At 40.4% G+C, this 23,724-nt stretch overlaps 1 protein-coding gene and 1 pseudogene across 1 annotated transcript; both read left to right on the top strand.

Moving 5' to 3' along the window:
• The first annotated feature begins 33 nt into the window (after positions 1 to 33).
• LOC148578679 (uncharacterized) lies at positions 34 to 23,724 on the top strand (annotated as a pseudogene).
• Positions 10,707 to 11,952, top strand: LOC148578680 (uncharacterized). Its single transcript, XM_088502096.1, has 2 exons — positions 10,707 to 10,824; positions 10,913 to 11,952. The coding sequence occupies exons 1-2, from the start codon at positions 10,707 to 10,709 to the stop codon at positions 11,950 to 11,952; spliced, it is 1,158 nt and encodes a 385-aa protein (XP_088358222.1).

The raw sequence follows: 23,724 nt of genomic DNA, 5'->3' as shown, positions 1-23,724 counted from the left end.
GTATTTCCATTCACATATCGTATATTATATGTGATGCCATCTTACCAAGTTTATTGTTAGGACTAAAACTAGAACAACTAAGAATTAAAGAAGAATGTAATAAAAAAATGTCATTAATTCTTAGTTGTTCCAGAACTCGCCACAGTTGGCTTTAGATTTTTATAACTGGGTTGGAGGGTTGTTCCCTCACTCATTAGATTCCTATTGCACTTTGGTTCATGTGCTGGTGAAGTCAAGAAGATTCGATGAGGCATTATTTCTTCTGAGAAACTTGATTACTAAAGAGGGCACTCCTCCATTGGTGTTGTTGGAAGTATTGATAGAGAGTTATCGAAGATGTTGCTCTAGTATTACGGCTTTTGATGCATTGGTGAGGGCTTGTACTCAGGTTGGGGCTACTGAAAGTGCTTACGATGTCATCTATAATTTAAGGAGCCGGGATTGTTTCATTCTTATTCATGCTTGGAACAATTTCCTAAATCACTTGTTGCAATTGAGTGAAATCGATAGGTTTTGGAATTTGTGAAGGTTGTGGTAGGCTTAGAGAAGGGGGGGTTGAATCTATGCCTTCCTTTTTAGTTGCTGTTATGACCCTTTAAAACAAACTTTCAATTCTGATTCTGTTTGTACTTAGAAGCAGAAATTTATGAGATAATTTATTTTTGTCTCATGAATATCAGAAAACAGAACACAGCAGAGAAGAGAGAAGCTAACACCAGCATGTATTCTGGTTCGGTTGCCTTGTGCTATGCAACCTACATCCAGTCTCCTCCACAACAGTGAAAGAATTTTCACTATAGTTAATAGTATTACATACACCAATTTCACAGGATTGACCCAATCCTTTCACACTCAAGTTCTAACCTAACTTGACATTGGCTATGCTAATACCTAACTATTTCACTCTTAGTGCTAACCCAACTAAGAAAGGGATACCTCACAGGTACAAGATACAAGACATAAACATACCTAAAGAAATCTGAAATAACTCTAGGCTTTTCTCTCAAGTATATCACTCAGCCTTTTTTCACTCATGGCTTTTACTTGAGCTTTCTCACAATGCCTTTTCTCACAAGAAATTACAGAAAGATAAACTTAGAAAAGTACATTACAATCAGTAAAACATGAAGGAGATTGACTTCATCAGCAGCCTCTTTGCTATGTGCAAAACCAGATTCGCAAACCTCAGATACAGTTCTTTAGTATTGGCCGAATGCTTCTTTTAAAGAAAGCATTATCCAAGTAGAGGAACTTCTTTGCAGAACTCTATTCTCACACTCTGGTTTCCTCTCCTTAGTTTTTGAGTGAACAGCAAACCTCTTTTATCTCCTTGCATGTTGCTGGGTTCTTCTTCCAAGGTCAACACCTTGAGCCTTGAACTTCACCAACCCACAGATTCACTTTTTCACCTTATTCCCCAGAGTAGAAACTGTTCTTCTGACTTCCTCACCTTGACCGAAAGCCATAAAGCAGCAACCATAGAAATCTTCCAATGGTCAACTTGATCTGAGCCCTTGAAAACCAACTTGGTCCCCAAGTCATGTTTAAGACCGTGGATACACAGCAGAGAAGAACAGAAATCCTCTTTCCCTTGTATCCCATTTCGGATAGAACAGAGAGTTGGGAGGAAGAGAAGAAACCGATTTGCATGTATGAGGAAATGGTTTACCTTTGATTTCTTCTTAAGCTTGATTTGGCTTGAACTTGTTGATTTAACATTCTGTCTTTCAAGCTTAAACCTTCTCTCTCTTGCTTCTTTGGTTACTAGCTTAGGGAAGAAGCTCTTTCTCTCTTTCTTACTTTTCTGAGTTTCTGACTTGACTGAGATAGAGAGGAAAGGAACGTTTATTTGGTGAAAGCAAGTGAGAGGGAATTGAAATTCAATTCGGGCTTGGATCGGGTAGTGATATGCTTGGCCCGTTTTTTATTTCTTTGGCTTCTTTCTTTGCTTTTCCTCGGGGTCTTAATTTTGTTTTCAGCCCACCATCCTTACTGATTGCTTTTCATTCCATTTGGGCTATGGAATTTTGGCCTGCAACAATAAACAATTAGTAATAAGTAAATATAATTAATCAACACTAATTATTTATTTTGCCCAAAAATAATGTTTGTCATCACTAATTAATTTGGTTAATTTCTTAACTCAACAACCTCCCCCTTGATGACAAACATGGTTTAAGCAATAATAAAAAAGAAATGAATTTGAGTAAGTTTAGAAACTCCCTTTGATTTTTGTCATTTGCTATTGTGTTGCTCCCCTTTCCTTTTCAAGATTAGCTCCCCCTTGATTTATGCCTCCTCTTTGTTCCTGTTTTATTTACACTTAAAGAGACCACAATGAAGAGCTATACACATTTATCTAAGGGATATCAGATAAGCAACACTATATAATCAGCCCAACATCAAGCTAATATCAGTAGCAAAAGGGATTCAGCATGTGTAATCAAGTTTTAATGCACCTATTTTCTTACTCCCCCTTTTGTCATCAAGGGCGGATAATCAACAAAAACAACAATACAAATCCTGCAAGAAAAGGTTAGATCACAGTCCAAAGTTCTAACTAACTAACAACAGTGCAGCAGTATTTAGAGTTATTACAGTCATCCAAGATAAAACAGTTTAATAGTAGCAAAATAAAACAGAGTTCATGAGACAAAAAGAGAGCAGCAGCAGCAGCAGCAAATTTCATGAGACAAATCCTAGGCATCAAAACCATTCCCCTTCGAAACAGCTTCTTCTTCAACATCAGTGGCAATGTCTTCATCCTTTTGAAGATTATCAATGAAGGTCATGAGCACAGCCACCCTATCCCTTGATTTTTTCAGAAAGTTCTCATGCTTGCTAGCTAGCTTCCTTTGTTTCTTACTCATGGCAATCATGTGATTTGATTGGGAAACAAACTCTTGAGCGATATCCTTGACCACATTCAGCAGAGCAGATTTCTTCCCAGTAGAGATGGAAGTACCCTCGGTGGAAGGAGGAGGAGAGTCATCTGGAATGAACTCTTCATCATCATCATCTAGAACCACTCTCTCAAATCAAGTTGGTCTCTTTTGCTGTTTCACTAAACCACCCCCTTTTAGGTATGAATGTCTGTTTTCATAATCCTCATTTGACAGGTCAACACCAAAATTCTCAAATATGCAACTTAAAAACATGCCATAAGGTAGTGCTTTATCTTTCTCACTTCTAACAGAATCAAACATGTATCTAGCCATCAAATAGGCAAAAGAGATTTCTGTTTTAGTGATTAGGGCATACAAAACCAGTATGTCTGTGTAAGATACCCTTTGATATGAACCACTTTGAAGAAGTAAAATGTGGTTGACAATTCGGTGCAACTGAGCACGTTCATATCCTAGGGCTTTGTGAGTGGGTGTGATGCCATCAATTAAGAAAACATGTTCACAGATATGAGCCAAAGCATCATGGTAAGAAATACCAACTCCTTCATCCCACTTTACAGACGTGTAAGCACACGGCCCAACATCAGTGTACTTCAAAGAATCACTGACAGTTTCATTATTCAAAATAATGTCTCTGCCCTTAACATAAGAATGCACACTTCCTTCATGGTAAGTCATGTTTGCATAAAATTCTTTGACTAACTAAGGATATATAGGTTTTTTGATTTTGAAAAGGTGATTCCAGTCTAAAAATTCCAAATTTTCAACAAAAGGAAAACCTTTCTTTTTCAAATCAGGTAAATTCGCAAGAAAGGAGGGACATAGAGTACGATACTGAATAACTCCCTTATAAAAATCGTGGTTCATGGCAGATTTGAAACGATGGGGTTATAGTCTGAGTGAGATGTCATGTAGTGTGATTTGTGAGCAAAAGGATCAATGTCTGGTTCTCTAACATATTTGAGAGGGCGATGAAGGTTACCTCTTTGTGAGCGCACAGGAACAGACCTTGACTTAGGTTTTGCTGTCTCAGGAACAGGTTCTTCAACAGCAGAACGCTTACCCTTGGATGAGCCAGGTTTCGAAGAGCTTGGTTTGGATGGCGTTGCCTTAGGTGGTGGCGTAAGTTTGGCAGGGGCAGGGTACCTTGGTGTGGTCTTGGTTTGCGCCATGGGAGCAGTGCGAGGAGGAAAGGTAGGAGGAGATGGTGAAGGTGTGAAGGTTCTATCTTGGGAGCGAGTTGAAGGCTTGGATGGAAGTTTATACACCTTTTCACGAGGAGGCTTGTGTGCTATGATTTTCTTCCTCATTTGGTGGTTATTTGGTTTAAGAAGAAAAAGAGTAATGAGGGTAGTGGTAAGAACCGAAGGGATAGAGAAGGAGTTATGGAGGGAAGAGAGGGAGTGTTGGTAACCGTACCCAAAAGTAGATTTCCAAAACCATGCAACTGCATCACCATTTGAAAAGACTTGAAAAGACATGACCTTATAAAAGAAAGATTTGATTTGATTTTAAAAATAAAGAAATTTTAAATTTTAAATTTTTGAAATCCTTAAAAAGAAAAAATTAAATCAAACTGAAAAGCCTTTTTGAAAAAAAATTAAAATAAAACTTTTTCAAAAAAAATTAATCACACAGGCCAACAAAAATTATTAACCAAAAATTGTAACATTCATATTTGGGCCCAGAGATGGTTGGACTTAAGGAAACACATTTGGACCACTCATGATCTGAATTTTGAAGTTGGCCCAGATTGAGTTTCACTTGAAACGAGCCCAGAACACGCTGATTTGAAGGAAATATTCATCATCTGCCCAGAATTATCTCATACCTGTTTATGAGACAAAAAGCTCCAGCAAATACATCAGTATTTTTCAAATAAAGAATCATAACTCAAAATTCCTAGACAAGTCCTAAGCATGCAGAATCTATCCTCAGCTAATGGTTTTGTAAAAATATCTGCTAATTGCTCCTCTGATTTAACAAATTGAATACTAATATCCCCTTTTTGGACATCTTCTCTTATTGAGTGAAATTTCACTTCAATATGCTTAGTCCTAGAGTGTAAAACTGGATTTTTAGAAATATTAATAGCACTCATATTATCACACATCAAGGGAATATTTTCAGCATTTAGTTTGTAATCAGCAAGCTGTGTTTTTAACCATAGAAGTTGAGAACAACAAGAAGAAGCAGCTATATACTCAGCCTCTGCAGTGGATAAGGCCACAGTTGGTTGCTTCTTACTTGACCAAACATTTAGGGACTTTCCAAGGAAGCAACATAAACCTGAAGTGCTCCTTCTATCAACTCTATCACCAGTAAAATCTGCATCACAATAACCAACTGCAGAAAAATCATCAATCTTAAGATACCAAAGACCAAAATTGGATGGGCCATGAACATATCTAATGATCCTTTTAACTGCAGAAAGATGTGACTCTTTTGGTTTGGATTGGAACCTAGAACACAATTCAACACTTTGCACAATATCGGGTCTAGAGGAAGTTAAGTACATAAGAGAACCAATCATTCCTCTATACCTAGTCTCATCAACATCTTTCTCAGTTTCTCCCTTATCTAATTTTGAATTAGGATGCATGGGAGTTCCCATAGGTTTGGCATTTTTCATACCAAATTTCTTAACTAATTCCTTGGCATACTTTTCTTGATAAATGAAAATACCTTTTTCAGTTTGTTTAATTTTTAGCCCCAGGAAAAAATTAAGTTCACCTATCATACTCATGTCAAATTCACTTGTCATGAGTTTTCCAAATTCAGAACAAAGGGATTCATTAGCTGATCCAAAAATAATGTCATCAACATATATTTGGACTAGAATAAAAGAATCATTAGAATTCTTGATAAATAGAGTTGTGTTAGTGGTGCCTCTTTGAAAACCATTTTTCAAAAGAAATGAGCTAATTCTCTCATACCAAGCTCTAGGAGCTTGTCTTAAACCATAGAGAGCTTTTGATAATTTGAAAACATGATTAGAATGCTCTTTATTTTCAAAACCAGGAGGCTGCTCCACATACACTTCTCTATCTATCACACCATTCAAAAATGCACATTTCACATCCATTTGATATAATTTAAAACCACAAAATGCAGCATAAGCTAAGAGAAGTCTTATGGCTCCCATTCGGGCAACAGGGGCAAAGGATTCATCAAAGTCTATTCCTTCTTCTTGGTCATATCCTTGTGCCACTAGCCTTGCCTTGTTTCTTGCAATGCTACCATCTTCTCCCAACTTGTTCCGAAATATCCACTTGGTTCCGGTCACTTTCTTTCCACTTGGCCTTGGGACCAAAGTCCACACTTAGTTCTTTTTAAACTCAAGAAGCTTATCCTCCATAGCTTTAACCCAAGAAGGGTCACTAAGGGCTTCCTTGACATTTTGAGGCTCTATTTGTGAAAGAAGGGCAATGTTTGATCCTTCATTTGCCTTTCTAGTGGAGGACCGTGTTTGCACTCCATGAGAGACGTCCCCAATGACAAATTCCTCAGGATAATTCTTCAAGAATCTCCATTCACGAGGTCTGGTGGACTTGGAGGCAGATTCAGTTACCAAGGGATTCTGGGTGCTGCTGGCTTCAGGGTATCCTTCAGATTCGTGAGACAAAATAGAATTGTCTCTTAAATTTTTAGCAACAGCAGTTTCTGGTTCAGCTTGAACAGAATTTCCATTCTCTTGATTTTGCACAGTTTCAACTTCCTTTTGTGCTTGATTTCCTGCATCACAATCTTCCAAAATGCTTTGTACCAAGTTAGTATCACAAAATGTAACATGTATGGACTCCTCAATAATTCTATCATCTTGATGATAAACCATATATGCTTTACTAGTTGTGGAATATCCTACAAACAAACACTCATAAGCCTTTGGATCAAATTTACCCAAATTTTCTTTGTTATTTAAAACAAAATATTTGCATCCAAAGATGTGCAAGTAATCTAAGTTTGGTGGGTAGCCTTTCCAAAGTTCATAAGGGGTTTTCTTCATAAATTTTCTTATGATTGTTCTATTCAAAATGTGGCTAGCCGTGTTAACCGCTTCAGCCCAAAGGAATTTTGGAACATTACTTTCACAAAGCATAGCTCTTGTTATCTCTTGTATGATTCTATTTCTTCTTTCCACAACACCATTTTTGTTGTGGTGTTCTTGGACAAGAGAAGTTGTGAGATATTCTAAATTCCTCACAAAAGGATTCAAATAAATTATTTTCAAATTCAGTTCCATGATCGCTTCTTATAGAAGAGATTTTCAAATCCTTTTCATTTTGAATTTTCTTGCAAAAAGGTTCAAAGGCCGAAAAGGCTTCATTTTTGTGTGCAAGAAATAAAACCCAACCAAACCTAGTATAGTCATCCACAATTACTAAACCATAATGTTTACCACCTAGGCTTTGAGTTCTTGTTGGACCAAATAAATCAATGTGTAGCAACTCAAGTGGTCTTTTAGTAGAGATGTCTTCCTTTGGTTTAAAAGAACTTTTTATTTGTTTTCCCATTTGGCAAGCATACAAGTGATGTCTTTGTCAAACTATATCAAAGGAAGACCTCTTACTAATTCTTTCTTTACAAGTTTGTTTATTTGAAACATACTTGCATGGCCCAATCTCTTGTGCCATAACCACTTTTCAGATTCTTTAGAGTGAAGACAAGCTACATTTTGATCCTTTAGTTCATCAAGAGTAAGTCCATACATATTATTAAAACGTTTGGCAACAAACATCATTTCATTTGTCTTTTCATTAACAACACAGCATTCAAGTCTTTTGAAAACTACCAAATATCCTAAGTCACACAGCTGACTTATACTCAAAAGATTGTGCTTCAAACCACATACCAAAAGTACATCATCAATAAAAGTAGATTGTTCATTACCTACTTTTCCAACAACAATGATTTTACCTTTACCATCATCTCCAAAGGTCACAAAACCTCCATCATACTTATTTAGTTTGATGAAGTAGGTTGACCTTCCAGTCATGTGCCTTGAACATCCACTATCCATGTACCACATGTCCTTTTTGTTCTTGGATGCTAGGCAAATCTGCATGAAGAGTTTCAAGTAGCCTTAGGTATCCAAATTAATTTGGATCCTTTGAAGTTAATCCATCTTCGTTGCCCAAGTGCATTGAAATCACAAACAACATGGTAAACTTTATTTCCTATAACTCTTTTTTCAATGAAGCATTGTGCATATGAGTGACCAATTTTCTTGCAATCGACACAATGATTTTCTGATGTGTGTCGCTGAAATTGGGGTGAGTTATATTGCTTGAAATTATTAAAGTGTTGAAATTTTCTGATTTTTGGAGGAGATGCATTCCTTTTGACAAATTGGTTTTTCTTAAAGTTATTCCTCTTTGCAAAAGCATTTTCACCAGAATTTCTTTGAACATTTTTACCTTTCAAAAATGAGGTTTTGTTGTAAAATGGTGGTTTCTTGAAAACAGTCTCATTTTTCGAAATGTAACCCAAACCTGGCCGGTTTGAACTCATATCAGTTCTTGGTAAAGGTTCAGTTTCACTTGTGTATACTTCATCAAATTTTTCTTCAAAAGTTGAAACATATCCTGTTCCAAGGGTTACCTGAAACTGGAGGTTGATCTCGGGTGAGATCTTCTGTACTGGTCGGTGCTGACGTGTCCGGCTGGTAAGTGGCGGCCAGAGCTGTCGTGTCCGACTTGTTGGACTGACTGCACTGCTGATCCTTTGTCACCGGAGGGTGGGGGTACCTGAAAGAGACTTCGATGCTTAAGTTAGCATGGGTATTAAACAGGTTTTATGTAGAATCAGAGTATGAGTTATACCTGGGTGCTCCAGTATATTTATAGTAGTGTGGACTGACCTTTCCGATAAGGTAAGTTAGTTATCTTATCTTATCTTATCTTATTTTGAGTGAAGTCAGCTTATCTTCAAGGGAACTGCCTTTATCTCTATAGGCTTTGGATTGCCTTTGGATTTGGGTCGTGTTCCTCTATTTGGGCCCTTTACTGGGGCCGAGCTCTTTGAGAAGAGGTCGGCTAGTCGGACCTGAAGAGGTCGGTCGCCATGTCGCTAAACATCCCGGGTCGGACAGCTCGACCCAGGGTATGAACAGTGCCCCTGCTTGAGCTCGGTCTTCTTTTTTGAGGTCGAGTCCTTGACTTCGGTCCTTCTCTAGCGAAGCCGAACTCAAGCATTTTAGTCGATTTTTTCCTTCTGTAGAATCTTTTGAATGTAGAACGTTTTTCTTTAAAAGCGCCCGCTTTTATATCAGCGCTTTTGGAAACGTATGAGGGTTTAATACTTTCATTAATTAGCATTAATTGCCCCGTTTTCCTTTGAAGCTTTATTTTGATTTTTGAAAACCCAGAAACGGTTTCTCTTCTTTGGTCTTTTGTAACTTCTTCACATTTTCTTCCTTTGTTCTCTCGCTCTCTGTTTCTTGCCCTTGTTTCTGCTTTTTCTTGCGTTGCGGCGTCGCTCGGCGAATTTTCTAGGCAGCTTCCATTTTTATGCCTCCTTCTTTCCTTCGAAGCTTCTTCCTTCTCCAGGTGAGTTCCATTCGTATTTTCTTTCTCTTTCGCTACTTTGGCTTTGTGATCAAGTTTTGATTTTGCTTTAGAGAAAGTTTGGATCTTTCTGTTTTGTCGCACCTAATTGTTATGTGTTCTAGGAGTTCCTTCATCTTCTGTAAGATCCTTTTTGCCTTTCCTGTTACTTGATGCCTTTTAGGGCTTTTGCATGTTCTGTTGTTTCTGTCTGATACCAATAACCAGAGAATCTGCATCTTTTTCTCATTTTGTTTGAAGATTGCTTTTGTCTGATTCTGAAAAAGGTTGCATCTTTGGTGGTTTCTTCTTGTCGTGCCTTGATGTTTAGGGATGCACTCTTGCTGTTTGCCGTCTTCTTTTCTTGTTTGAGAGGTGCTGGGATGCGAGTTATAGATTTTTTCCTGAGAACCTTGCTTTGTTACTGCCTCCAAAGGATGCCCCAAGATTTTTGGTTTGGGTCTTGGGGTTTTCCTTTTCTGCTTGTTTGACTGTATTGTTTTGATTGAGTTGTTTTATCCCTTGTCCGAGATATTTTTAGTAATCCCCTCTCTTTTTCTTATTTGTAGGATTAGTTGGCCTCATGTCTTCTCGCAATAACATTGTCGAGATGTCTTCCAGAGTTCCCGGGGGATGTCCGATTGGCTGGACTCCCTTGTCTTGATGTGTGTTTCTGTTGTGGATGCTGAATTTTGCATAAAGCTGAGGAAGCGTCATAGGATTTGTGGTAACAGTGCCTAGGAGAGGGATTACGAGCTTGTTGCTCCTGATTCTGATGAGAGGGTCTGTTTTCCGACCTCCATCGAGGGGGAGCGTCCCTTCTTCTATGCCTATGAACATTTCTTCAGCCAACTGGACATTACTTTTCCTTTTACTACTTTTGAGACCGATCTGTTGTGGTCGTGTAATATTACCCCATCACAGCTTCACCCGAATTCCTGGGGCTTTATCAAAATTTTTCAGCTACTTTGCCAAGAGTTAGGTGTAACGCCTTCTCAGACTCTCTTCCTTTATCTGTTTGTTTCTGCCAAGCCTGGTGGTTCTTCGAAAAAAAAACTTCCTGGGTTTCTTTCAGGTCTGCCCAGGGCCATAAAGTGTTTGCTATGTATGATGAATCCTTTAAGGATTTCAAGAATTACTTTTTCAAAGTTCGTGCTGTCGAGGGGCCCGTCCCTTTTTTCTTGATGAAAATGATGAGCCCTCTTTTCCTCTGGAGTGGCAGAAGGATGCGAGAGTGTCTCGCTATACTTGGGAGATGCTTGACGATGTTGAGCGTGCCTTTGTTGTTGTCCTTGAGGATTTATGGGGGGCACCACCCCATCTTGATACCAAAAGGTTTTTAAATGACCTATCCCTGGTCCGGGCTGTTTTGGGTATTTGCCTGACTTGTTTCTATGCTTGTTTCTTAGTTTGACTTCCTTATCTTGTGATTGTAACCTTTTACTGCGGCTGATTTTGCAGAGATGTCAAAAAACAATGACTCCATGAAGGCCTTCAAGAGGGCAAAGAAGGCGACTGCTGCTCAAAACATTTCGGCCAAGGCGACCGGGGAGGGATCCTCCCAAGTGCAAGTGAAACCGCCTGTGCCGAGTTCTCCTGGCCCGAGGAAAGTGATCCACACTCCTCGAGTTCGTCTGACTGACCCTCCACTGACTTCTGCCTCTAGCTCTGGTGCTCCTCCCAACAAGAAACAAAAAATAGCTGAGCCTTTCAACCTTGATGCTCCTGACCTTAATGCAATTGAATTTGTGGATCAGCAAATCGGTCCCTACGGTGTCCTTCCTATGGACGATGTGTCGCTCCTTCGCCATCTGGACTTTATAACTCGAAGTAGTGTTAGAATGGTGTATATGGGGGCTGCCCTATACCGGACTGCTCAAAATGTTCCTCTCCATGCCACCAAAGCCTTTATGGAGGAGGCTAAACAGGAGTTTGATCGTATAAAGGGCCTGAAGGAAGAGCTTGAGGTAAAGGTAGCTAAGTTGGAGAAGGATTTGGAGAATGAGAAGGCAAGTTCCATCTCTCTGGCGGTTTCTGTGAGGCTGGCCGAGGACACGGCTATGAGACATAAGGACAGTTATGTGACATCTTATCGGGAGGTGATGCGCCTGAGGGAGGAGTTGGAGAATGCCCGAGCTGATTACTCCGAGCTCCAAGGTCATCTTGTTGGCAGTGTAACTGCTGCCTATGAGAACCTGAAAGAGCAGGTTCGGATTATTGCTCCCGAGGCCGATCTCACTCTCTTCAGCCTGGATAACGTTGTTAGGGATGGTAAGATTGTCCCTGATGATGAGGATGATGATGATGTCGAACCGTTCCCTGTGCCTTCTGCCAAGGTGTCAGCTCCTACTGTTCCTCCTGCCGAGGTCGGCCCTCCTGCTTCTGATCCTGACTACCAGATTTTAAACCGGGACGATGGTACGGTAGATGCTGTGCCTATTCAGACTCGCCCTCCTTCTCCTTATCCTAATGCTGCCAAGAAGGCTCCCGATGTTTGTTGATTTCTCTCTGGATATTTGTGCAGCTGGCCCGGCTTGTGGACTCTTAAACTTTTATTGTTTTGCCGACACTTTCTAGTTGCTTGTCTAGCAACTTTTAAAAAACAAAAGTAGCTTGCTAGCTTTTTGAGGTAAATTTTGGTGGCCTCTGAAGCTTTATAACTTTGTAGATTATATCATGCTTTTTTGCGCTTAACTTGGTATCTCTTCTGGTTTCTGAGAGTGTTGGAACCTTGCGGCTCGGCCTCTTTGGATTGCTTTGTACTTTATAGTTTGTAGCTTGGATCCTTTGAGGTTGTGGCTGTGTGGGTCCAATTTGTTTTTCGGTTTTCTCGATCCATAACCGATTTCTTCAAGTTGGTCCTCTAAGTTATTTTGGTAGTCCTCTTTTTTGGACCTTTGTCAGGTCTCTTTCAGGGACTACTTTTATAACTTGTTTGGTAGTAGGCCGACTTCTTTACGTCGTCCTCTTCTAAGTTATTTTTGTAATCCTCTTTCTTTGACCTTTGTCAAGTCTCTTTCAGGGATTACTTTTATAACTTATTTGTTGTAGGAGACCGACTTGATCTCTTCTAAGTTATTTTTGTAATCCTCTTTCTTGGACCTTTGTCAGGTTTCTTTCAGGGATTACTTTTATAACTTATTTGTTGTAGGAGACCGACTTAATCTCTTCTAAGTTATTTTTGTAATCCTCTCTTCTAGGAGGTCGACTTTTTTGCGTCGTCCTCTTTCTAAGTTAATTTTGTAGTCCTCTTTTTTGGACCTTTGTCAGGTCTCTTTCAGGGACTACTTTTATAACTTTTTCATTTTGGGCCGACTTTGTCATGTCAGGCCCTTCTAAGTTAAAGTAATCCTCTTTAATAGGGTTGGCCAGACCTCTTTCCAGGGTTTACTTATAACTTGGGCTGACTTGGTCCGACTTCTTAACGTCGGCCAGTCTTTAAGTTATTATTTAGCAATCCATAAGACCTCGCCAGGTTCTTTTTTGGATAACTTTCGATAACTTCTTATATTATTCTGTGTTCATCTTTGCCGATTTGTAGAAGGTGGTTGCTATCTTTAGATCGTCTTTTAAGTGAATTGCGTTTTCACCTTTATCGGACGATTTTCTTTATCGTGATCGTGCAGTGAAGTTGTTTTTTCACTTTATGCCGATCTGTTGCTTTATAATCAGACGATGAATGCTTTAGATTAATGCGTCTTGAAAACTTGTAGAATATCTAAAAATATATTTTATTTAAAGGAAAGTGCAAATATATACATATGGGATTTTTTCATCCCTTTAAGCCGGATAGTGTCTGAGTCTCACTTGGTGCCTCATTAAAAAACCTTTTCAGGAAAAAGAGTGCATCCAATAATGAGATCTTTTACTTTTTCTAGCTGTAGTACCTTCTTAGGTTGCAGGCGTGCCATGATCTGGGAAGCTCTCGTTCGTCGAGTTCGGACAGTCTGTAGTAGCCCTTCCCAAGTACTTCTACAACTCGGTAGGGTCCTTTCCAGTTTGCTGCCAACTTTCCTTCTCCTGGTCGGGTTGTGCCTATATCATTTCGAATTAGGATGAGATCATTCTCCACAAAACTTTTCGGCACTACCCTTTGGTTATATCTGGAGGCCATTCGACGTTTTAGCGCTTCTTCCCTGATTCGAGCTCTTTCTTGGATTTCAGGTAGTAGGTCGAGTTCTTCCCTCTGAAGTTGAGAGTTGGCTTCTTCATTGTAGTGGACTACTCTGGATGACCCTTCCTCGATCTCTACTGGGATCATTGCCTCCACTCCATATGCTAGTCGAAACGGTGATTCGTTTGTGGTGGAGTGTGGCGTTGTTCGATATGCCCATAGGACTTGTAAAAGTTCTTCGGCCCAAGCTCCCTTTGCATCTTGCAGTCTCCATTTCAACCCAGCCAATATGACTTTGTTGGCGGCTTCGGCCTGTTCATTGGCTTGAGGGTGTTCGACGGAGGTGAACTGGTGCTTTATATTCAAGTCGGCTACTAGTCTTCTGAAGCCTGCGTCTGTGAATTGAGTGCCATTGTCTGTGGTGATGGAGTATAGAACCCCGAACCTCGTGACAATGTTCCTGTATAGGAATTTTTGGCTTCTTTGAGCGGTGGTGTTGGCTAGGGGCTCTGCCTCGATCCATTTTGTGAAATAGTCTACCCCTACTATGAGGAATTTAACTTGTCCTGATCCCTGGGGGAAAGGTCCGAGAAGGTCAAGTCGCCATTTTGCAAATGGCCAAGGTGAGGTTACGCTGATGAGCTCTTCTGGCGGGGCGATGTGAAAGTTGGCATGTTTCTGGCATGGTGGACATGTCTTTACAAATTCTGTAGCTTCTTTTTGTAGAGTTGGCTAATAAAATACCGCCCGGAGTACTTTTTTGGCAAGAGCTCGTGCTCCGAGATGATTGCCACAAATGCTGCCGTGTATTTCTTCTAGCACTTCCCTTGTGTTGGAGGTCGGCACGCATTTTAGTAATGGTATTAAGATCCCTCTTTTGTACAGAATGTTGTTTATGATGGTGTAGTATTGCGCCTCCTTTTTTAACCTTTTTGCCTCCTTTTCTTCTGTGGGCAGTGTTTCTGCTTTGAGGTAGTTGATTATGGGGGCCATCCATCCTTGGTCCTGACTTGTTATGGCTAGGGATTTTTCCTCTCCCGAGATTGACGGGTTCTGTAGCATTTCCTGGATGAGGCTTCTATTGTTGCCCCCTGGTTTGGTGCTGGCTAGCTTCGAGAGTGCGTTAGCTTGGGCATTTTGTTCGCGGGTATGTGGCAGATCTTATATTCCCTGAGATGTCCGTGCTGTTCCTTGGTTTTATCCAAGTACTTTTTCATGGTGGGGTCTTTGGCTTGGTAGCTCCCTGTGATTTGTGAGGTGACTACTTGCGAATCGCTGAAAATGTTGAGTTTATGAGCTCCGACCTCCTTAGCCAGCTTCAAACCATCTAGTAATGCTTCATATTCCGCTTGGTTGTTTGAGGCCGGGAAACCAAATTTGAGGGAGAGCTCGACTTGGGTTCCTTGGTTGCTTTCTATTATCACACCTGCGCCGCTTCCAGTCTTATTCGAAGAGCCATCCACGTAGAGATTCCATTCTGTAGGGGTTTCCAGGGTATCCGTGAATTCTACGATGAAGTCGGCCAGATACTGTGACTTAATGGCCGTCCGAGCTTCATATTGGAGGTCAAACTCGGATAACTCAACCGCCCATTGTAAAATTCTGCCTGCTAAGTCTGCTTCCTGCAATATTCCTTTTATAGGCTGGTTAGTTCGAACCCTAATGGTGTGAGCCTGGAAGTACGGGCAAAGTCGTCGAGATGTTATAATGAGGGTGTAGGAAAACTTTTCTATTTTCTGGTAATTCAACTCGGATCCCTGTAGCGCTTTAATAATGAAGTAGACGGGTTGTTGCCCACTTTCGTCTTCTCTGACTAGTGCTGAGGCTATTGCCCGGCTTCCTACTGCGAGATATAATACGAGTGGTTCTCCTTCTCGTGGCCGAGATAGGATGGGTGGCCGTCCTAAGAATTCCTTGAAGTTTTGGAAGGCTTGTTCACATTTTGCTGTCCATTCGAACTGCTTTCCCTTCCTTAAAGTAGCATAGAGATCTTATTGCTGACCCTGCTAAGAACCTGGATAGGGCGGCCAATCTCCCGTTGAGTTGCTGTACTTCTTGGACACAGATTGGGCTCTTCATGTTGAGTATGGCTTGACATTTATCCGGATTTGCCTCAATTCCTCTTTGTGTTAGCATAAAACCTAAGAATTTGCCCGCTTCTATTGCAAAGGTGTATTTTGCAGGATTAAGTCGCATGTCATGCTTACTTATAGTGTCGAATACTTAAGCCAGGTCGGACAATAGTGTCTCTTCGCTTTGTGTCTTTATTAACATGTTGTCTACATAGACTTCCATGATTTTTCCGATGTGATTTGAGAAGACTTTATTCATTAGCCTTTGATAAGTAGCTCCTGCGTTCTTGAGACCGAAGGGCATCACAATGTAGCAGTAATTTGCTTTTGGTGTCAAAAACGAGGTTTTTTCTTGATCTGGTGGATACATGGGGATTTGGTTGTATCCGGAATATACATCCATAAACGAGAGGTATATATATCCGGATGAAGTGTCTACCAGAGCGTCGATACTTGGGAGTGGATAAGGATCTTTTGGGCAGGCTTTGTTGAGATCGGTGTAGTCGGTGCACATTCGCCACTTCCCATTTGATTTTTTCACCAAGACGACGTTAGCTAGCCATAGTGGGTACTTTACTTCTCTTATGAACCCTGCCTCCAGTAGTGCTTGTACCTGTTCTTTCACAGCTTGGGATCGTTCTGGCCCAAGTTTTCTTCATCTCTGCTGTACCGGCCGAGATCCTGGATAGACCGCTAATTTGTGGCACATTAGCTTGGGGTCTATGCTTGGCATGTCTGCGGCTTTCCATGCGAAGAGATCAACATTGTCTCGTAATAATTGTACCAGTAATTCTTTCGAGTCTCCTTTTAGGATCGTACCGATGTTAGTTGTTTTGTCCGAGGTGTCTCCGATCTGAACCTTCTCTTTCTCACCTTCTGGCTGCGGACGGAGTTCTTCTCATCTCTAAACTCCGCCAAGCTCAATTGCATGAAACTCTTCTCCTCTGCCTCTAAGGTTTAGACTTTTGTTATAACATCGGCGCCATCTTTTGATCTGCTTTTATTGTGGCTATCCCCTCTGTAGTCGGGAATTTCATGCATAGATATGGAGTCGAGACTATTGCACCGAGTTGATTTAGTGTTGTCCGACCTATGAGAGCATTGTAGGCTGAACTCACGTCGACCACAATGTAGTCTATTTTGAGTGTCCTGGATTGGTTCCCTTTTCCGAAGGTTGTATGTAATGATATGTATCCCAGTGGTTGTACCGGGGTATCTCCTAGTCCGAACAGACTGTTCGGGTATGCCCTAAGCTCCTTGTCTTCTAGGCCGAGTTTGTCGAAGGCAGTTTTGAATAAGATGTCGGTGGAGCTCCCTTGATCTATTAATGTGCGATGGAGATTGGCGTTTGCTAGTATGATGGTGATGACCATGGGGTCGTCGTGCCCCGAGATGATACCAGATGTGTCTTCTTTAGTGAATGTGATTGCAGGGATGTCGGGTGCTTCCTCCTTTCCCTCGACATGATATACTTCTTTGAGATATCTTTTACGAGATGATTTGGAGATTCCTCCCCCTGCGAATCCGCCGTGTATCATGTGGACGTGTCTTTCTGGTGTACGAGGTGATCGTGTGGTTCGTCTGGTATCTTTGTCCCTTCGTCTCTTTCTTTGATCATCATCTCGGGTTGCTAGGAACTGATCTAGTTTTCCTTCCCTCACCAATTTCTCTATGATGTTCTTCAAATCGAAGCACTCGTTGGTGGAGTGCCCTCACACTCGATGATATTCATAATACTCATTCCGGTTTCCTCCCCCTCTTTTGCCTTTGAGTGGCCGAGCTGGTGGTATTTTCTCCGTATGGCAGACTTCTTTATATACGTCGACTAGGGATACCTTGAGAGGGGTGTAATTGTGGTATTTTTTTATTTTCTCCCCTTGCCGATCTTCTTTCCTTTTGGATTCCTTGTCTTTGTCTCGGCAGGGGACCCCTGATTTGGAAGTTTCTCCTAACCGAGCATTTTCTTCCATGTCGATATATTTTTCTGCTAGCTCCTGTACTTCGTCTAAGGAGGTAGGGTACTTCTTTGATATAGATTGGCTAAAAGGTCCTTCTCGTAGGCCGTTGATGAGTCCCATGATGGCGGCCTCTGTTGGCAAGCTTTGTATGTCCATGCATGTTTTGTTAAATCTTTTCATGTAGTTGCGGAGGCTCTCCCGATCTCCTTGCTTGATCCCCAATAAACTGGGGGCGTGTTTGGCCTTATCTTTCTGGATGGAGAATCTGGCTAGGAATTTTTTGGCCAGGTCGTCAAAGTTTGAGATAGATTTTGGAGGTAGGTTATCAAACCATCTGATTGTTGTTTTTGTAAGAGTTGTTGGAAAAGCTTTGCAGCGAACTGCATCTAAGGCGTCGGTGAGGTACATTCTGCTCCTGAAGTTGCTGAGATGATGATTGGGGTCTGTAGTGCCATCATACAAAGTCATATCCGGGAGTTTGAAGTCTTTTGGAATTTTGGTTTTCATGATTTCCCTGGTGAATGGATCTTGCTCCTTGCGTGAGTTTTCCTCAGGAGTGGTCCGAGGAGCTTTTGATTTGAGGTCGGCTTCTAATTGCAGTAGTTTATCTTCCAATTCTCGACGTCGCCGTACCTCTCTTTGTAGATCCTTTCCGACCTCTCGTTGTTGTTGAGTTTCTTTTTCAAGTTGCTTTAAACGGTCTTGAAGTGCTTCTATTACCCCCGGATTTGATGAGTTTTTGTCCCCGTTGGATTCTGGAGTATCCTTTAATGTAGTGTCCGCGTTCTTGTGCGGTGTTCTGTTTTCCAGATCTGAATCGTGGTCATTGTCATGACCGTCTGCCATGGTGTTAGGATGACTTCCAGGTTCCCTGGCAACGGCGCCAATGTTCCGAGGGTTACCTGAAACTGGAGGTCGATCTCGGGTGAGATCTTCTGTACTGGTCGGTGCTGACGTGTCCGGCTGGTAAGTGGCGGCCAGAGCTGTCGTGTCCGACTTGTTGGACTGACTGCACTGTTGATCCTTTGTCACCAGAGGGTGGGGGTACCTGCAAGAGACTCCGATGCTTAAGTTAGCATGGGTATTAAACAGGTTTTATGTAGAATCAGAGTATGAGTTATACCTGGGTGCTTCAGTGTATTTATAGTAGTGTGGGCTGACCTTTCCGATAAGATAAGTTAGTTATCTTATCTTATCTTATCTTATTTTGAGTGAAGTCAGCTTATCTTCAAGGGAACCGCCTTTATCTCTATAGGCTTTGGATTGCCTTTGGATTTGGGTCGTGTTCCTCTATTTGGGCCCTTTACTGGGCTCTCCTGTAGATTTGGCCAAGCTCTTTGAGAAGAGGTCGGCTAGTCGGACCTGAAGAGGTCGGTCGCCATGACGCTAAAAAAATGAGGTTTTGTCGTAAAATGGTGGTTTCTTGAAAACAGCCTCATTTTTCGAAATGTAACCCAAACCTGGCCGGTTTGAACTCAGATCAGTTCTTGGTGAAGGTTCAGTTTCACTTGTGTATACTTCATGAAATTTTTCTTCAAAAGTTGAAACATATCCAATACCCGATTTGTTTGGTATGGATTTGGTATTTGATGAAGAAGCCACAAATTTTATAGAAGAAGTATTGGAAACTGCATCTTCCTTGGCTATGTAGCCTAAACCAGATTTTTCAAATAATGGTCTTTGACTTGCAAGTAATTTGTCCAAGTTACTAGAACTTTGAGCAAATTTTGCTAAGTCACCATTCAGCCTTTTAATCATATCATTTAATATTTCATTTTCAGCAATTAACTCATGAGAAGGATCCACAATGTGCTTTCCTTTTAATTTTTCAAGTTCAGATTTCAGAAATCTGTTTTCTTCAATGATGTCCAAAGCACATTCAGTTTTTTTCACTTTTTCTTTTAAAAAATCATTTTCAGCTCTTAACACATCTCTTTCAGATCTGCATTCATTGTACTTGTCAAACAATTTTGAGGTGTTTAAAGTGAGATCATCAATAATAGCATGTAAATCCTCAATGGTCAAATCATAGTAATTTATCTCATCAAGATTGTTGTTTCCAGCCATGAAGTAATCTTTGTCATCTCCTTCAGATTCTTCTTCTTCATTTGAGTCGTTCTCAAGATCCTCCCAAGCTGCCATGAGTACTCTCTTCCTTTCTTTCTTTCCTTTGTCCTCCTTTTTGAGCTTTGGACAGTTTAGCTTGAAGTGTCCAGCCTCCTTGCAGTGATGGCACGTCACCTTGCTCAAGTCGAGCTTGTGCTCCTTTGAACTTGAACCCTTGTATTTGCCCTTGTTCTTCATCATCCTTCTAAATCTCCTAGCAAAAAACAAAAGCTCGTCATCTGAAATACCATCACTAGACTCACTCTCTTTTGGTTCTATTTGTGACTTGAGAGCTATTCCCTTTTTCTTTGAGTTTGTGTTTGTGTGTGTGGCTTCATAGGCAAGGAGTTTTCCTCTCAGCTCATCATAGGTTATGGGATTTATGTTGTTACTCTCGGTTAGGACAGTGGCAGTATTTTCCCATTCTTTTGTGAGGCTTCTAAGGAGTTTTCTCACCAAGATTTGTTCTACATAGTTTGTACCCATAGCATCAAGGTTGTTGATTATAATTGAGAATCTCTCAAACGCTTCATCAATGCTTTCTCCATCCTTCATGCTAAACATCTCGTACTCTTTTCGCAGCATATCAATCCTCGTTTCTTTGACTTGTTTAGTGCCTTCGTGTGTAACCTGGAGTTTTTTCTAGATTTCTTTGGCTGTCTTGCATCTAGACACCTTCCGGTACTCTTCAAAACTGATAGCACAGTGAAGAAGGTTGATTGCTTTAGCATTCAGCTCTATCTTCTTCTTATCATCTTCATTCAATTCAGCTTCTTCTTTTGGAGTCACCACTCCATCAGCATTTGTTTTTGTTGGGATCTTGGGACCACTCACAATAATCTTCCATATGTTGTAGTCAATGGATTGGATGAAAATCCTTATCCTTTCTTTCCAGTAGGAGTAGTTCTTCCCGTTGAAGAAAGGTGGCCGGTTGTTTGACTGGCCTTCAGTGAGGGTGTAGGCAACTGTGGTTGTGCCCAAGTTGTTCGCCATTGGATCTTTGCTCTAAGTGGTTAAGCTTGATTCTTGAGACCTTAGCTCCTGATACCAATTGAAGGTTGTAGTAGGCTTAGAGAAGGGGGGTTGAATCTATGCCTTCCTTTTTAGTTGCTATTATGACCCTTTAAAATAAACTTTCAATTCTGATTCTGTTTGTACTTAGCAGCGAAAATTTATGAGACAATTTATTTTTGTCTCATGAATATCAGAAAACAGAACACAGTAGAGAAGAGAGAAGCTAACACCAGCATGTATCCTGGTTCGGTTGCCTTGTGCTATGCAACCTACATCCAGTCTCCTCCACAACAGTGGAAGAATTTTTACTATAGTTAACAGTATTACATACACCAATTTCATAGGATTGACCCAATCCTTTCACACTCAAGTTCTAACCTAACTTGACATTGGCTATGCTAATACCTAACTATTTCACTCTTAGTGCTAACCCAACTAAGAAAGGGATACCTCACAGGTACAAGATACAAGACATAAACATACCTAAAGAAATCTGAAATAACTCTAGGCTTTTCTCTCAAGTGTATCACTCAGCCTTTTTTCACTCATGGCTTTTACTTGAGCTTTCTCACAATGCCTTTTCTCACAAGAAATTACAGAAAGATAAACTTAGAAAAGTACATTACAATTAGTAAAACATGAAGGAGATTGACTTCATCAGCAGCCTCTTTGCTATGTGCAAAACCATATTCGCAAACCTCAGATACAGTTCTTCAGTATTGGCCGAATGCTTCTTTTAAAGAAAGCATTATCCAAGTAGAGGAACTTCTTTGTAGAACTCTATTCTCACACTCTGGTTTTCTCTCCTTGGTTTCTGAGTGAACAGCAAACCTCTTTTATCTCCTTGCATGTTATTGGGTTCTTCTTCCAAGGTCAACACCTTGAGCCTTGAGCTTCACCAACCTATAGATTCACTTTTTCACCTTATTCCCCAGAGTAGAAACTCTTCTTCTGACTTCCTCACCTTGACCGAAAGCCATAAAGCAGCAACCATAGAAATCTTCCAATGGTCAACTTGATCTGAACCCTTGAAAACCAACTTGGTCCCCAAGTCATGTTTAAGACAGTGGATACATAGCAGAGAAGAACAGAAATCTTCTTTCCCTTGTATCCCATTTTGGATAGAACAGAGAGTTGGGAAGAAGAGAAGAAATCGATTTGCATGTATGAGGAAATGGTTTACCTTTGATCTCTTCTTAAGCTTGATTTGGCTTGAACTTGTTGATTTGACATTCTGTCTTTCAAGCTTAAACCTTCTCTCTCTTACTTCTTTGGTTACTAGCTTAGGGAAGAAGCTCTTTCTGTCTTTCTTACTTTTCTGAGTTTCTGACTTGATTGAGATAGAGAGGAAAGGAACGTTTATTTGGTGAAAGCAAGTGAGAGGGAATTGAAATTCAATTCGGGATTGGATCGGGTAGTGATATGCTTGGCCCATTTTTGATTTCTTTGGCTTCTTTCTTTGCTTTTCCTTGGGCTCTTAATTTTGTTTTCAGCCCACCATCCTTGCTGATTGCTTTTTATTCCATTTGGGCTATGGAATTTTGGCCTGCAACAATAAACAATTAGTAATAAGTAAATATAATTAATCAACACTAATTATTTATTTTGTCCAAAAATAATGTTTGTCATCACTAATTAATTTGGTTAATTTCTTAACTCAACAATTTGTATAGAGGAATGGGTTCTTTTGGTTACATGGAAAATGTGAATACTTTTAACTTAGTTATCTATGCTCTGTGTAAGGAATGCCGACTAGTGGAAGCTATGTCAGTGTTATATAGGATGATGAAGGGTGAAATTTTCCCCAGTGTAGTCTCGTTTAACATAATCATAGACGCGGCATGCAAGATTGGCAACTTGGGTCTTTCCTTGAAACTTTTTAAAAAGATGACCATGATGTCAGGGGATTTTGTTTGGCCCAATTCTGTTACTTACAACTCCATAATCAACAGATTCTGCAAGAATGGGAAATTATTACTTGCAGAAGAAATGCTTCGTAAAATGGTCAAGATAGGTATAGAGCCGAGTGTTCGAACATATGCTACTTTGATAGATGGTTATGCTAGGTGGGGAAGTTTGGAGGAGGCACTGAGGCTCTGTAATGTAATGGTGGAAAGGGGATTGGTCCCTAATAATGTTGTTTACAATTCGATTTTACATTGGTTTTATCGTGAAGGAAGTATTGAAGAAGCTTCTTTGCTACTAGCTGACATGATTGATAAGCATATATGCCCTGATCAGTACTCTTATGCAATCCTTACCAAAGGCCTTTGCAGAAATGGATATCTGACTGAAGCTCTTAAGATTCATAGCCAGATTTTAGAACATAATCTAATACAGGATTCTTTTTCTCACAACATACTTCTTAACTATATATGCAAAAAGAAAAACATGGCAGTAGCCAAGCAACTATTGGGCAGCATGATTACTCGTGGTCTGGCTCCTGATGATTACTGTAAACTAGGTAATACAAACGATGCGCTTCAAGTTTTTGATTGGATGATAAAGATGGATGAGAAGCCTAACTTGACAATATACAATTCTGTCATTAATGGTCTGTGTAAAATGGCCTCAATAGATGCTGCAGAATACATAGTTGATGAATTACGAAAGAGAAGATTATTTGATGCAACGACCTTTAATACCTTAATTAGTGGATATTGAACTGGTGGACAGATTGATAAAGTGTTTAATTTGACTATGGAAATGAAGAGCTTGGGAATTTCTGTGAGTAGAGTCACGTATAATACACTGATAAACCTTCTCTGCAAGTGTGGTTGCGAGGAAGAAGCAAAAGAATTGATGAAGATGATGATTGTCCAGGGTATTCGTCCTGATTTTGTAACATATACTACACTTGTTACTCACTTCATCAAGACATGTAGTCCTAATGAGGTGATTGCATTGCATGACTACATGATTCTAAAGGGAGTAGTCCCTCACCAGAAAACATATGATACCATTGTAGCACCACTTCTTTTAGAAGAAGGAAGAAAGAAAAAGTCATAA

The sequence above is a fragment of the Arachis ipaensis genome, chromosome B1 (genome assembly GCF_059453495.1).
Source record: "Arachis ipaensis isolate K30076 ecotype BB chromosome B1, ASM5945349v1, whole genome shotgun sequence".
NCBI lineage: Eukaryota > Viridiplantae > Streptophyta > Magnoliopsida > Fabales > Fabaceae > Arachis > Arachis ipaensis.
This window is presented reverse-complemented; position numbering and strand designations above follow the sequence as displayed.